Source organism: Heptranchias perlo, chromosome 17 (genome assembly GCF_035084215.1).
Source record: "Heptranchias perlo isolate sHepPer1 chromosome 17, sHepPer1.hap1, whole genome shotgun sequence".
Classification (NCBI taxonomy): Eukaryota; Metazoa; Chordata; class Chondrichthyes; order Hexanchiformes; family Hexanchidae; genus Heptranchias; species Heptranchias perlo.
The window spans coordinates 14,358,633-14,373,797 of record NC_090341.1 but is presented as its reverse complement, the minus strand read 5'-3'; the positions used below and the strand labels follow the sequence as shown (position 1 = coordinate 14,373,797).

At 42.6% G+C, this 15,165-nt stretch overlaps 2 protein-coding genes across 2 annotated transcripts in view; one reads left to right on the top strand and one right to left on the bottom strand.

Annotated features, from left to right (window-relative positions):
* ccdc51 (coiled-coil domain containing 51) overlaps nt 1-2,590 on the top strand; it is a 29,854-nt gene extending 27,264 nt beyond the window's left edge. Inside the window, exon 5 of the mRNA XM_067998536.1 lies at nt 259-2,590. The gene's annotated coding sequence lies outside the window, so the exon portion shown is untranslated. The remainder of the gene's footprint in view (nt 1-258) is intronic.
* The window catches only part of zgc:171775 (STKc_p38 domain-containing protein), a 32,085-nt gene extending 17,419 nt beyond the window's left edge, over nt 1-14,666 (bottom strand). Inside the window, exons 1-5 of the mRNA XM_067998537.1 lie at nt 14,461-14,666; nt 7,751-7,880; nt 7,587-7,645; nt 3,541-3,652; nt 339-368 (exon numbers count right to left, since the gene is read on the bottom strand). Of these exons, the coding sequence (XP_067854638.1) occupies nt 339-368; nt 3,541-3,652; nt 7,587-7,645; nt 7,751-7,880; nt 14,461-14,579 (450 nt within the window). The 5' untranslated portion in view covers nt 14,580-14,666. The remainder of the gene's footprint in view (nt 1-338; nt 369-3,540; nt 3,653-7,586; nt 7,646-7,750; nt 7,881-14,460) is intronic.
* Between the last annotated feature and the right edge of the window lie 499 nt (nt 14,667-15,165).

Genomic DNA, 15,165 nt, shown 5'->3' with positions numbered 1-15,165 from the left:
CCTAGAAGAAAGAAAAAGGGAGAATAATTTTTTTTTGGAAAAATTTAAAAGGGACAACCTGGATTGCATCCACTCAAAAGTATCATTTTACAAGGATCAAAGAAGATATTATGGCAGTTGGCCAATTGCATGAAGATGAAAGAGCCCCTTTAAAAGCAACTTTTAATTGAGTATGCCATTGTTATTTTACTATTAATAATAGACCGTGTAAAGTGGATAATTTTCATGTGTGGTTTACGAGTCATTTTTTCCTCATAGGAGAAACTGTGTCTCCCCTGTACCCTATTATGGATCACAAGTGGACATTCAGTAAAGGGTGAGGAAAGAAATTGCCTTACCCTGTGAACAATGCCAGCAGAATGGATGTACTGTGGGAGAAATCAGACAAAAGATCAGTGACTATCAAAGTAAAACATCTAAGGACTACAGATGAAGAAGTCTTCTTGAGTGAATAATTGACCCATTATTGCCATTATACATGGAGGTGTCTGCACCTTGAGTGGATGTGGGACCCACCAGTGCAGTCGGATTTGAGGAAGTGTGTTTCTTGAGTGGAGATAGGTTCTACTAGTGCCATTGAATGGGTCCCAATCTTCAGTTGGGATGAAACTTCCACCTATAAGCAGCTCTGGTATACACTTAGCTTCCCCTTCAGAGCTCATGTACTTAGGGACCTTTAAATTCAGTTTTTACCGATTTCCACCAATAAATTCATGATTTATTTTGGGTGGTAAATTGGTAAAAACTGATCTCCTAAATTTGAGAAAAATAGGCTGTGAAATTTCCCATTTTTTAATCAAATACTGAGTTTGGAGAAATCCACACATTGTATCCATAACTAGATGGATGTTGAAGAGCCATGTTATTAACAAAATAGATAAACGGCATACATGGCTTCTTCGACAGCACCTCCCAAACCCAGAAGGACAAGGGCAGCAGGCACATGGGAACAACACCACCTGCACGTTCCCCTCCAAGTCACGCACCATCCCGACTTGGAAATATATCACCGTTGCTGGGTCAAAATCCTGTAAATTCCTACCTAACAGCACCGTGGGAGAACCTTCACCACACGGACTGCAGCGGTTCAAGGCGGCGGCTCACCACCACCTTCTCAAGGGCAAATAGGGATGGGCAATAAATGCTGGCCTTGCCAGCGATGCTCACATCCCATGAATGAATAAAAACAAAATGATCACAATATATTATTCATAGTATATCCATTTTACAATATATTCTATGTACAATGATTGCAATATATTATTCATAGCACAGAGTAAAATGGATATACTATGTACAATGATCATAATATCTGGGCTGACACTTTGCTGCAATACTGACAGAAGCTGCATTGTTAGTGACTGCACTTCAACGTAAGGCACTTAAGGAGACTTCAAAGAATTGTGCTATATAAATGCAAGTCTTTCTTTTTAGAGTGCATTTGATAATTCCTAAAGGTAACCTGTCTGATACTACATTCTTAGCCAAAATATGCACTGTCAAGTAGCAATTAATAGAATCCAAAGGAACTTCACAGTTCAGGTCAATGAACACACATACCTTATGTTTTAGAATTTTACCCCCTTACAGACACTTAACCCCATTCCATTTCATTCACTTCCCTCTTATTTTACCCCTTCTATTTGTTCCCTCCTTTTCCTTTCTTTAGTGCCAGAGTCTGGCACTAAGTGACAAAGTCTGTGTGAAATATCATCTGTATGAAAAGGGATCCAGTATAATCTGTTAAAAGATCATCTGAGTTTCTGAGTGCCGATTACCTCTAAACGCTCAAAGTTATCCTACAGCAATACAGCCATTTTACTGAGAGGTGTCTATATGAATGTACAAGAACATGGGCAACCTTGAGGAAAGCTACAGTGTAATTAGCTTCCTGAATTAAGGGAGAGGGATTGGTCATCAAGACATTCTTGTTCTTCCTTAGTGCAATACACCGACTGCTAGATCTCAGGCTGTCTTTAGCATGTATGTTCCTTTCAATTCAGCAGAACTAAAGAGCTGATTAAAATCGTGATGAAGAGGAGTTAGGCATTTCCTCTGCCAGAGCTGCTTCAGTCACTGCCAGACATGTCAAAGAACCTTTTTCATTCACATCAAGCTTTTCGAATCCCTTCACATTCCAAGCTTTTTACCACCCCCCCCCCCCGCTTTACATCTGTTCCCATGGCCAACTCAGCATTCATAATGGAACTGAATTAGTATTGTGAATAGAAGCTGAATCACTGAGTAGGATTTATGGGAGAGTGGGGGTGGGGGGAATTCACCTTCTGTTTGTAACCATAAACACTGAATTTAGTCAATTCAAATTATGTAAAATCCTTTTATTTATTAAGAATCGAATTGTACAAATATGGAACTCCCATTGCTATAAATACTGATGGGCATCACTGTGTAATTCAGAGTGATGAGAACTATTCCACCTTGCAAGTGATTTTTGTTCTACTTGTCTTCATGTGCACTTAATAAAAATACATTAAAATAACAGAGAGGAAAAGAAAATCTGTGCATGCACCTGCTTGGCCATGTTTGTTCCCTTCCGTTTGTGAGACCACCAACCCAGCAAAAATAAAATGGATGCACAAAAAGATCACACATCTTCCGGACTCATGTCGATGCATAAACATGGTGTCACACTAGTGATCCTGAAATCAGTGTCAGTGTTGCTACTTCAGATTATAGAGTGTTTTAGAATTAAGGAGCAAACTTTAAATGAAGAAATCAACAATTACAAGCAGATCCTGAAGGAGTCCAAAAATCAAGATCATGGGTTTTGAACAAAAAACAAAAATTTTTTGCAAAAGTCTGTAAATTTGAACTTTCCCAATGATTTACACATATCTCTGAGAAATATAGACCAGGACGGTCCCAAGTTTGTGCTGATTTAGCTTATTTCTGTTGGGCCACTGGTAGGTACACTACAATTAGTCTCAGGGCTCTGAGTTAGTAAGGGAAACATTGGATGGGTTTCCTGCTCTTCACTGCTATCCAACAACCGCTGCTGGAAGTGCGCACATGTTAGGGGAGGACAGGATTGGGCCCAGCTGTGATGTCCTTCATAGTCAAGCAGCCTGCCAGCATTGACTATCAAGTCTCACACATGAATAGTGGGGTGAGCTACAGGAGGGCGATCAGCACCTGTAGAACTGTAACCCAGTAAGGAGTCAAATTCCTTCAGGGGAGGAGGGGATGCAAAATAACTACAAAGAAAAAGAGAAAATTCTGTCGGTTGTACATTACCATTGTGTTTGGATATACCAGCATGTACTAATCTGACTAGGTCTTTGTAGGGCCATAATGACCTGTCTGGTGGGAGGCCAGTATTATCCCTAGGAACCAAAGTGGTTTAGAATTGTGTAGAGTTGATGTTAGGTCCAGCCCGGTGAGGCATTAGTCAATACTGGAATTTCTTCCTTTCTTCTCCTCGCCAAAGAGCCACCAGCTATAATTGCACATGTGCTGGAAGCCCTAATGGCCTCCATCCTTCTCCATGACTCTCTCTCTATCAGCCCTACTTCTCCTCACCTTCAGTCCACGTAGAATCTGGTAAAGAAGAAACGCCACCATATTCTCAGAGAGTTTCTGTTTCTTCATGATATGACTGAGGTCCCGGTCCACAAACGGCATCACCATGTAACTGTGAATAGAGTTTACACACACACACACACACACACACACACACACATGTGTGAGAACTCACACTTACTCTAGCACCTTCATTCAGCCTAATTATAAGACTCTTTACATTCATATATTCTACAATTTGTTACTTTTAGAAGTAAAGTTTTTATTTGTAATCTACTATTTTTGATATATATAATAATCCCCGAGTACTTCGCACTTTTATATCTGATCTACGAGCACTGGATTTAAAAAAAGTGTAGAAAAGTCTTCCCTTCCCAGCATTGAGAACTCTCTTTGCAAAATGGAAACACTCCCAATTACTTGTTTCAAGATAAGAAATGAGGTCTTAATTATGATTGAATACAACTCATTACTTCCCATGTGGATTTTATGTCTTATTACAGTTTGAAAAAAAACTTGTATGTCCCAATGGCTCAGATGAAAAATCTGTCTCTGAGCCACATAGATCAGGTGGGTATTAGTTTTATACTGAGTTGGCTGATCTACACCCAGCAACAACAACTTGCATTTATTTGGGGCCTTTAACGTAAAACTTCACAAGGCGCTCCACAGGAGCATCATCAAACAAAATGTGACACCGAGCCACATAAGGAGATATTTGGACAGGTGACTAAAAGCTTGGTCAAAGAGATGGGTTTTAAGGAGTGTCTTAAAAGGAGGAGGAGAGAAAGGCAGAGAGGTTTAGGGAGGGAATTCCAGAGCTTGGGGCCTAGGCAGCTGAAGGCATGGCCACCAATGGTGGAGCGATGAAAATCAGGGATGCGCAAGAGGCCAGAATTGGAGGAGCTCAGAGATTTCAGAGGGTTGTAGGACTGGAGGAGGTTACAGAGATAGGGAGAGATGAGGCCATGGAGGCATTTGAAAACAAGGATGAGAATTTTAAAATCAAGGCGTTGTCGGACCGGGAGCCAATGTAGGTCAGAGAGCACGGGAGTGATGGGTGAACGGGACTTGGTGCGAGTTAGAATACAGGCAGCAGAGCTTTGGACGAGCTGAAGTTTACGGAGGGTGCAAGGTGTGAAGACGTCCAGTCTATAGGTAACAAAGGCATAGATGAGGCAGGCAGCATTAGGGGGTGCTACAACTGGCTCCAGTACCCCTGGGTTAGGGAAGGGGAAAATTGTCCCAGTCCTGATCAAAATACAGTGTCCCTACCAGAAGTGCAAGTTTGTGGTCGCTGGGTGAAGAGGTTCTGCTGAGTCAACCCCCATAGTTGGATAGCTTGCTGACAATCACCAGCGAGGCTTGTACGTGAATCATGGCCACTTGATTGAAGTACCAGAGGGCAACCATCACCCATCAAACTGTACTCCAGGGAGGGAGCCAATGCTTTCATAAAAGGAGGGGAGGGGTAAAAGAAATCATATGGCACAGAAGGAGGCCATTCGCCCCATCGTGCCTGTGCCAGCTCTTTGAAAGAGCGATCCAATTAATTCAGCTCCCCTGCTCTTTCCCCATAGCCCTACAAATATTTCCTTTTCAAATATATATCCAATTCCCTTTTCAAAGTTACTACTGAATCTGTTTCCACCAACCTTTCTGCAATACATTCCAGATCATAACAACTCGCTGCGTAAAAAAAATTCTCCTCATCTCCCCTCTGGTTCTTTTGCCAATTATCTTAAATCAACGTCCTCTGGTTACCGACCCTCCTGCCAGTGGGAACAGTTTCTCCTTATTTACTATATCAAAACCCCTCATAATTTTGAGCACCTCTATTAAATCTCCCCTTTAACCTTCTCTGCTCTAAGGAGAACAATCCCAGATTCTCTAGTCTCTCCACATGCTTGTTCTTTAACACTTAAATTCTGTTTCTCTTGGCTAGGTTCAGTTTGAGCCTGCAGCATAGCTACAATAGGTATACTACCTGAGTGACTACACTTAAAGTGCCCATCTGACAATGTGTCTCCCTGCCCTTGTGGTCGCTCTTCCTGCATGGTCATTATCAAACCTGACTTGTGAAGAAAAAGTGCTTCACTGCTGCTCATAATTAATAGGTCAATGAATTTAGTCTGTGAGCAACGAAGCCTCACAAATTAGGAAAGTCCCTGGTTTTATTCTGCATCCTGTTAGTTAATAGGATGGCTAGGAAGTGGTGCTGGTCTCAGTGGCTGAGGTCAGGGAAGGGGGTAAAATAAATAAATAATCGGCAAGGGTCCCACTCATGATTGCTATGCAAGTCTCTTGCCAGAAGTACACTTGGATTGGATTCAGGTGTGATGCCCTAAAAGTCAAATAGTTTGCCAACACTGACAAGGCTCACACGTAAAGAATGGCCTTGGTGAGCTACCATAGAGCAGTGGTCACCCATGCAACTATATCCCAGCAAGAAGTCAACACTGATAAGGTGAGGTTGAGAAAATTGGTGAGAAAAGAATTTATGCTAATTATCAAGATCTAAAAATCAGAATTGTGTAAAAACTGTAGCCCATATGTTTTTGTCTTATCCCCACATCATGTTCATCAAATCTTTCACAGCATGTTGTAGCAAAGCCACAGAGAAGAATTTAACGGAGACACTTTTAATCCATCACATTCTCCTACTGCGTATGTAATCAGCACATTCCTGCTTTGGGGGAGGGATGAAGGTAGTTGGGATCATATAACCCAACACCTAATCTCCAATACTCCAACACTACAAACAATAACATGTTTGTGTACCAACTCCCTCACAGATTGGAGCATGAGAGCGTGTGTGTCTGAGAGAGAGAAAGAGAGAAAAAGAGAGAAAAAGAGAGAGAGAGAGAGAGAGAGTGAAAGAGAGACAGAGAGGGACAGGGAGAGAGAAGCGACCGAAAGAGGGAACAATAAGACTCCTTCCTTTTCAGTTATTTGTATCCCTATTGCCCACTGGATCTCCCAGCACCAGAATAACTTACACTTACATAATGCCTTTAATACAGTAAAACTTTCCAAAGGCACTTCACAGAGCCAAAAACAGATGTTGATCATGAGTAGAAGAGATGGTGGTGGTGACCAAAGGCATCAAGGAGGCATGTTTTAAGAGGGCTTTTGAAGGTGGCGAGAGGGGTAGCCAGCTGGGCAAAAGTGTGCTGCCAAGGCAGCTGAAGGCTCTGCCACTAAAAGTGGAGTGGATTGGGGAAGGCGGATGGAAGCAAAGGAGACCAGAGGCAAAAGCGTGGAGGGCATGCAAGACTGGAAGAGAATGCAGAGATAGGGAGAGGTGAGGTGGGTTTGTAAAGGAAGATGAGAATTTTGAATTCAATGCTTTAGGAAAAGGGAGCCAATTGAGGTTGCTGGGAACAAGGGAGACAGAGGAACCAGATATAATATGGGCGGCTGAGCTTTGGACAAGTTGGAGTTTCTGCAGAATGGAATTCGGGAGGCTGGTGAGGAAAGCAATTGACGAAGTTGGTCCCGAAGGTGGCGAAGGCATTAACGAGGGTTTCAGAGGCAGTGGGGATGCAGGCAGAGGTGGACAATGTTTCAAAGGTGGAAATAGGCGGTCTTGCTGATGGATAGAATATGTAGTTTGAAGTTCAGTGCAGGATTGAATGGAACACCAAAGCGATGCACAATCAGTTGGTGAGGAGGAACAGAATGTGGAAGTTTTGGTAGGAAGGTGGCTGGGCCTGCAACCGGTCATCAAGCCTCTACTGCTCTGAAACAGCTACTAGGCATTGCACAGGAGTAATGGATAATGCCTCCTGTCAGCTTTTCTTCCCTCTCTGTCAGAAAGGAATTGGCCTTCACTTAGTGCCTCCTCACAGCGATGTAGTGGTGATTTGCAATTCAGCAATATGTAGGTGGGCAGAGAGAATTGAGAATATGAATAAATGCCCCACCACTTTATTTGTGCTTACAGAGCTTTGCAAGAAGGTGCATGTCATGCTGGAATCCATAAAAACCGCAAGCGGAGGAAGAAGAAACAGACATTTTTCTCCAACTGTGTTGCATGTACTCACAAGCTCTGGAATGTTTGTAAATAGTCTTCTGGTGAAAAGACATTCAGCAAACAAATCACCTGCAAAAAAATTAAAAGGCTGATAAAATTATAGAAGAAATATGAACAGACTTAACATTAATATTCTCAGGATTCATTTGTTGGAACTTGTTGATCTCAACTCACGTTTTCCTGTTTGATGTGTTTGAGCAGTCGCAGTTCCCGGTACGCTCGCTTGGCATGAATTAAAGACTGGAAGGGTCGGTGCAATTTCTTCACAGCCACTTTCTCCCCTGTCCTCTGGTCAATAGCTGAACTGTATAGGGTGGAAACAAGCAGCAGAATAACAGACTTGCTGACGGATGAGGCGGCACTGTGACAGAAGCTGCAACACAACGTGCCTTGGAGTGGAAGGATGTGGCTTTGCCCCCATTATTCCTCCTCATACACTAAGTTCCTGATCTCAGCTGTGAGAATGTGTCAAGCAGAGGCCAGGCACAATGAGGACAAAACAGGCAGAATCTCTTTCTTTTGTTTATAACAGTTGCTTACAGAGTGGGATTAGTTCACCTATCAGAGTATAAAACCCAGAAAGAGCTATGAGGGACAAAATAAATAACATAACAGAGTAAAAAAAAATTGAAGAATGACCAAAACCAACACTTCCAGTGAAGCCACATTCACTTTGCAAGTGCACCATATTTATCTTGAGCGTTTAGATCTGAACAAATGTAATAATACTAATTAGAACAAAAGAATTGATTTTCTGCCACAACATAAAGCACTTGCCAGTTGCTTTGTAAATACTCTATTGTAAGTGGCACAGTGCTGCTGCCAAGACAGCGTACCTCAGAATGTTAAATGCGGTTTGCACCTGTGATCATTTCTACAATGACTACCCAATCCTGTTAATTGTAGATGCTGAGGAGAAGCCGTGCTCCTTCACCACATGGAAAGCTGCTTTCATCTACCTCCTGACAGGAAGTTACAGAGCAATACCAGTAGCGGCAGGTAGCATGAAATGTGTAGCTGCAGTCAGCTCAACCCATCTACTTTTATAATAAAATTTCTTAGAGAAAAAGTGCCAGCTTGGTTCTGTGTTAGTAATCTCACTTCGGAGTCAGGAGGTTGTAGGTTTAAGACCCACTCCAGGACTTAAGCACATAATCTAGGCTGACACTTTAGTGCAGTGCTGTATTATCAGAGGTGCTGTCTTTTGAATAAGACATTAAACTAAGGCCTTGTCTGCCTGTTCAAGTTGATGTAAAAAATTCCATGGCATAAGAACAGCAGGGGAGTTCTCCCAGTGTCCTAAACAACATTCATCCCGCAACCAACACCACCAAAACTGGTCAGTGCAGAGACCTTGCTATGCGCAATTTGGCTGCTGCATTTGTCTATATAACAGTAATTTTTTGGTTGTGAAGTGCTTTAAGATGATCTTGACGCTTGGAAGGTGCTAAATAAATACGAGTTCTATCTTCTTTATGTCTGTTATGTAAGTTGAGTCTCTCATCTGCCACATCATTACAAGTTAATCAATTTTTCTCTCCCTCACGGACTGTGTTTAAGTCTTTGTGTTTCTCCCCCATCTAATTGTTTAGCATAATAAACACAATCAACATTACAGAGGAAAAAAAATCTCACCTTCCAATCATTCCAAAAATTTCCCCAACTCCAATGCACAGCTCAACACACCTTGTTACGTCTCATCTCCCTCTCATCATTCATCACCCAGCCGGGGCCTGACATTCTGAGCCAAATAACCACACTACAACTCCAATGAACCATACTGCAACCTCCATCACAATGCATGCTTACATTACAACAGTCACTACACTTCAAAAGTACTTCATTGGCTGTAAAGCGCTTTGGGATGTCCTGAAAGACGCTATATAAATGCAAGTTTTTTTTTTAAATACAAAGATATATGCAATTTTTCACAAGCAAATATATTTTAAAGCATTGGAAAGGATCACAAAAGAAGGATAATGACACCAAGAACAAAAATAAACTGAAGTTTGCAAGTTAAACATTAGAGAAGACATCTTGGAATCATACAGCACAGAAGGTGGTCATTCTGCCCATTGTGCCTGTGCCAACTCTTTAAAAGAGTTATCCAATTAGTCGCACTCCCCTGCTCTTTCCCCATGGCCCTGCAAATTTCTCCTTTTCAACTGTATGTCCAATTAAAAATAAATTGATATGGAGAGCAAACAAAATGCAAATAATTAAGGGATAGCATAAATTATTCTTAATATTTTTAAATTATGTCTAATATTTTTACCTGTGACCACCAACATGGGAGATCAACTAGTGCTTAAAGTGTTGTCCTGGGCACGGTTGAAGGAGTTGCGATCGTGCATGTGGGTACATGTGTGTATTTTTGGGGTACTCTTATTCTATATGTCCCGTTGGTTAAGTGATTTACTATTCCTTACGTCCACTGGACAGGTATTACTAAGTCATTATTCTAGATATCCCATTAGGTACATAATGCAGGGACATATTTGACCCTTATGTCCCATTGGGTAGATGGTCATTGGGGCATTATTCTATATTGGGCTGAAATCATGCTGTGCAATATTAATTAATGTATTTGGATAGAATTCCTCATTTTAATGATGCCATTAACACATTTAAACATTAACATATTTGTTACTAATGTCACATAGCAAAATTTCACCCCGATTTTAAAAAAATTCTCAGCGTGTGGGCAGCACGGATAATGCTGCATTTATTGCCCATCCCTAGTTGCCCTGAGAAGCTCTGGTGGGTAGTGATTCAGAGGACATTAAGAGGCACTTCAGAGAACATTACAGTCAACTACATAGTATGGGACTGGAGTCACATGTAGGCCAGACCATGTAGGGGTGGCAGGTCCCCTTGGTGAAGGACATTAGTTCACCAGCTGGGTTTTTATAACCATCTGGAATCTTTCATGCTTATTTTTTTTTGGTGCCAGCCGCAAGTTACCAGAACCAGATTTACTGAACTTGTGACACTTGGGTTGTGAGCCCAGTACATAACCACTACACTACCATTACCCAAATTCTATTGGGAATACTGGAATATTTTTATTTTTGACATGATAATGGGGCATTCTGACTCCATATACAGCTGAGGTGATGTTACTGTGACATCCATATTGTAGGCTTGGCTTCTGGTAAACAGTACTGAAGGAATTTCTGTTCTGGATGTAGCTTTAGTTAACACATCTCCTGTTATTAGTCAATGGCACAACCACTGACGTCAACCCTGACCTTTCCTAACTCATCCAAACCACAGAAACTGATGAGTGTACAGGAGAGTTAAATCCAAAACATTCATTCAAATTAAACTGCCACAGTAGGACAAGGGGACACAGGTTCAAACTGGTGAAAAGCAAATTTAGATTGATCAAGGTATGGAGTGGGGTTCAGGGTATGTTAGTAGCCAGTTAAACCCGGGAAACACTTAAGAAACAGTTGGATGCTGTGTTGGAGCGCGGCTGAGCTATCATAGGCTGATTGCCTTCCTCCTCCGTAACTATCAATTTACAACAAAACTACAGCACAAAAACAGGCCATTCAGCCCAACTGGTCTATGCCAGCATTTATGCTCCACATGAGCCTCCTCCCTCCCTACTTCATCCAACCTTATCTAGATACCCTTCTATTCCTTTCTCCCTCGTGTGCTTATCTAGCTTCTCCTTAAATGCATCCATGCTATTTGCCTCAACTACTCCTTGTGGCAGCACGTTCCACATTCTTACTACTCTTTGGGTAAAGAAGTTTCTCCTGAATTCCCTATTGGATTTAAAGACTATTTTATATTTATGACCTCTAGTTTTGGACTCCCCCATAAGTGGAAACATTTTCTCCACATCTACCCTTTCTATAATATAGAGACCAGAACAGTGTGGTCCAAGAGTGGTGTAACCAAGGTTCTATACAAGTTTAACATAACTTTTTTTCCTTTCAGTTCGATCCCTCTAGAAATGAACCCAAGTGCTTGATTTGCCTTTATGGCCTTATTAACCTGCGTCACTACTTTTTGTGATTGGTGTATCTGTATCCCTAGATCCCTTTGCTCCTTTATCCCATTTAGACTCATTATCCAAGCAGTATGTGGCCTCCTTAGTCTTCCTATCAAAATGCACCACCTCACATTTATCTACATTGAAATTCATTTGCCAATTACAGGCCCATTCTGCAAGTTTATTAATGTCCTCTTGCATTTTGACGCATTCTTCCTTTGTATTAACTACACCCCCCAATTTGGTATCACCTGCAAATTTTGAAATTGTACTTCTGATTCCCGAATCCAAATCATTAATGTAAATTATGAACAACAGTGGTCCCAGGACCAATCCCTGTGGAACACCACTTCCCACCTTTTGCTAGTCTGAGTAGTTACCCTTAACCCCTATGCTCTGTTTTCTGTTTTGTAGCCAACTTGTTATCCGTTCTGCTACCTGTCCCCTGATTCCACATGCTCTGACCTGAGCCATGAGTCTACAATGAAGTACCTTATCAAAGGCCTTTTGAAAATCCAAATACATTACACTACTACATTGCTCTTGTCTACTCTTTCTGTTACATCTTCAAAGGACTCAATAAGGTTGGTCATGCATGACTTTCCCTTCTAAAATCCGTGCTGACTATTCTTTATTATATATTCGTTCTCTAGATGTCTTTTTATTACAACTTTGAGTAAAGATTCCATTATATTTCCGAACACCAATGTTAAGCTAAATGTTCTATAGTTCCCTGGACTTGTTCGATCTCCCTTTTTAAAATATAGAAATAACATTAGCTGTCCACTAGTCTTCTGGCACTTTTCTAATGAATTTTTATATATATGTAATAGTGCCTCTGCGATCTCCTCCCTAACTTCTTTTAATACTGGCAGATGCAATCCATCTGGACCAGGGGTCTTATCCTCCCTAAGTTTCATTAGTTTATCAATTATCTCCCCCCTTTCTATCTTAAATGTTTTAATATCTTTTTCGATCCCTTCTTCTAATGTCCTGTCCACCTTGTTAGTCTCCCTGGTAAATACAGAGGCAAAGTAACTATTCAATAATTCGCCATTTCTCTGTCTTTACCTTGAATTTATCATGTGCATCCCTATTCTGATTTTTCTTTTGTTATTTATGTGTCTGCAGAACACTTTACTTTACTAAAGTCCAATGACTTTGCCAGTAATCCTGAGAAAGCAAAGTTCTAAATTAACAGAGGGTGAGGCAGCTGTATGGATAGGTTGAGATACTGTAGGCAGCATCTGAAATAGATCCCATCGTACCTTTGCCATGAGCCCCAATCAATGTCGCCTCCACCGGCCGTGCAGCTTGGAGGACCGCTCCCATTTCCTGTCTTCTCATTCACAGTCCTCAGATAATGAAGCAGTCCGAGCCCACATGCAGCAAGACCTGGACAACATCCAGGCTTGGGCTGATAAGTAGCAAGTAATATTCGCGCCAAACAAGTGCCAGGCAATGACCATCTCCAACAAGAGAGAGTCTAACCACCTCCCCATGACATTCAACGGCATTACCATCGCCGAATCCCCCACCATCAACATCCTGGGGGTCACCATTGACCAGAAACTTAACTGGACCAGCCATATAAATACTGTGGCTACAAGAGCAGGTCAGAGGCTGGGTATTCTGCAGCGAGTGACTCACCTCCTGACTCCCCAAAGCCTTTCCACCATCTACAAGGCACAAGTCAGGAGCGTGATGGAATACTCTCCACTTGCCTGGATGAGTACAGCTCCAACAACATTCAAGAAGCTCAACACCATCCAGGATAAAGGAGCCCGCTTGATTGGCACCCCATCCACCACCCTAAACATTCACTCCCTTCACCACTGGCGCACTGTGGCTACAACGTGTACCATCCACAGGATGCACTGCAGCAACTCGCCAAGGCTTCTTCGACAGCACCTCCCAAACCCGCGACCTCTACCACCTAGAAGGACAAGGGCAGCAGGCACATGGGAACACCACCACCTGCATGTTCCCCTCCAAGTCACACACCATCCCAACTTGGAAACATATCGCCGTTCCTTCATCGTCGCTGGATCAAAATCCTGGAATTCCCTACCTAACAGCATTGTGGGAGAACCTTCACCACACGGACTGCAGTGGTTCAAGAAGGCAGCTCACCACCACCTTCTCAAGGGCAAATAGGGATGGGCAATAATAGTTGGCCTTGCCAGCGACGCCCACATCCCATGAACGAATTAAAAAAAACCCAGACAGTCCCTTCCTTTTCGATGAAATTCCCCAACCCCCTCCCTCCTCCTCTCTTTGGAAAAAAATTCTTACCTTTTCTATCACATATAGAATAACAGTTCCCCAGTTAAACAGCTGACAAGTTGCAAACGCTCAGATCCCGTGTCCCAACTCAAAGTCTTTCTCTCTGAATCGAGTTTCGGGGATGAGGGATGGAGACTATTAAAGGATAGGCAGCGGTTGACGGACGATCCTCTGGCTCAGGGCAAAGTTGGTAGGGGAATTGCTTTGACCGCCTCCCAGGCTGCCATCTCCAGATCACTGTTCCCTGTGCCCGTTTGTATAGCTCGTGGGTCTTATTATGAATTGTTTAGTCACACATTTCACTACCTGTTTTTTTAAAATTAATTAATAAATATAAATATTTCCAATATCTCTTAATTTGTTTCTATTTTGTTTATGTTTTTGTTATTGTCTCCTTTCTAGATCCCAAGAGCACACTAACTTTCTTAAAATCAATCACCCTCAGCTCTCTGAATCCGCAGCAGTCCCCATGTTTTAAAATCACAAGTAAGTTTCACGCTCACGGACAGGCCCCCCCCCGCCCCCGGCCCCCCCCCCCGCCCCCGGCCCCGCCCCCGGCCCCCCCCCGGCCAAGTATTACATTTCCACTTACCAGACGCTGCCGTACGCCCCCGTACCGATCGGGGTGAGATCCGTGTACCTGACCGGCACTTCCCAGCGCGTCTTGTTAATGTCCTGCCTGTGGAAGCCTTTCCTCGCCGGGGTCCCCATGTCTCTCCAGCCGGCGCTAATATTCTCAATGGAGACAAACCTGGAGGAGGCGGCGAGCCGATCAGTGCGGCTTCAGGTGAGTTTCACCTGGCCAGTTTCTCGCGATTGCGCACTCGAGCTGCAGGAAGTGGCCAGATGAGGTATGTGCCTGAAATATTGATTTGCTGCATTCTCGATCAGGAATGTAAAATTATTGTTTGACTTTGTTTATTCGGTTTCGATTTGTGTTTTTTTATAAATAAAAAGAAAAAGAAAGTTACACCCTGATGTCTCCCCCCTTCTTATCAAAGGGGGGCCTCAACAGAAAAAATAATATTTGCAGGTGGTGTCCAGTCACTTGTATTTTTACCATTATTCCAGTTCCAAGATTTATTTTTTAAAAAGATCCCACACTTGCATCCCTGTGCTTACCCTCACACATTTCATGGTGGACTGTGCTGCCTCCATCCTGCCGCTTGGGAGGAGTCTCTGGTACCTGCTGGAGCAAGAGATCAAGTCCACAGTTGTCTAATGACCCAATACCACCCGTCCTCCTTTTAAGGAGAGAAGCAAGTCTCTTTGGGGTCAAATTGGCTCCAGGTTGATG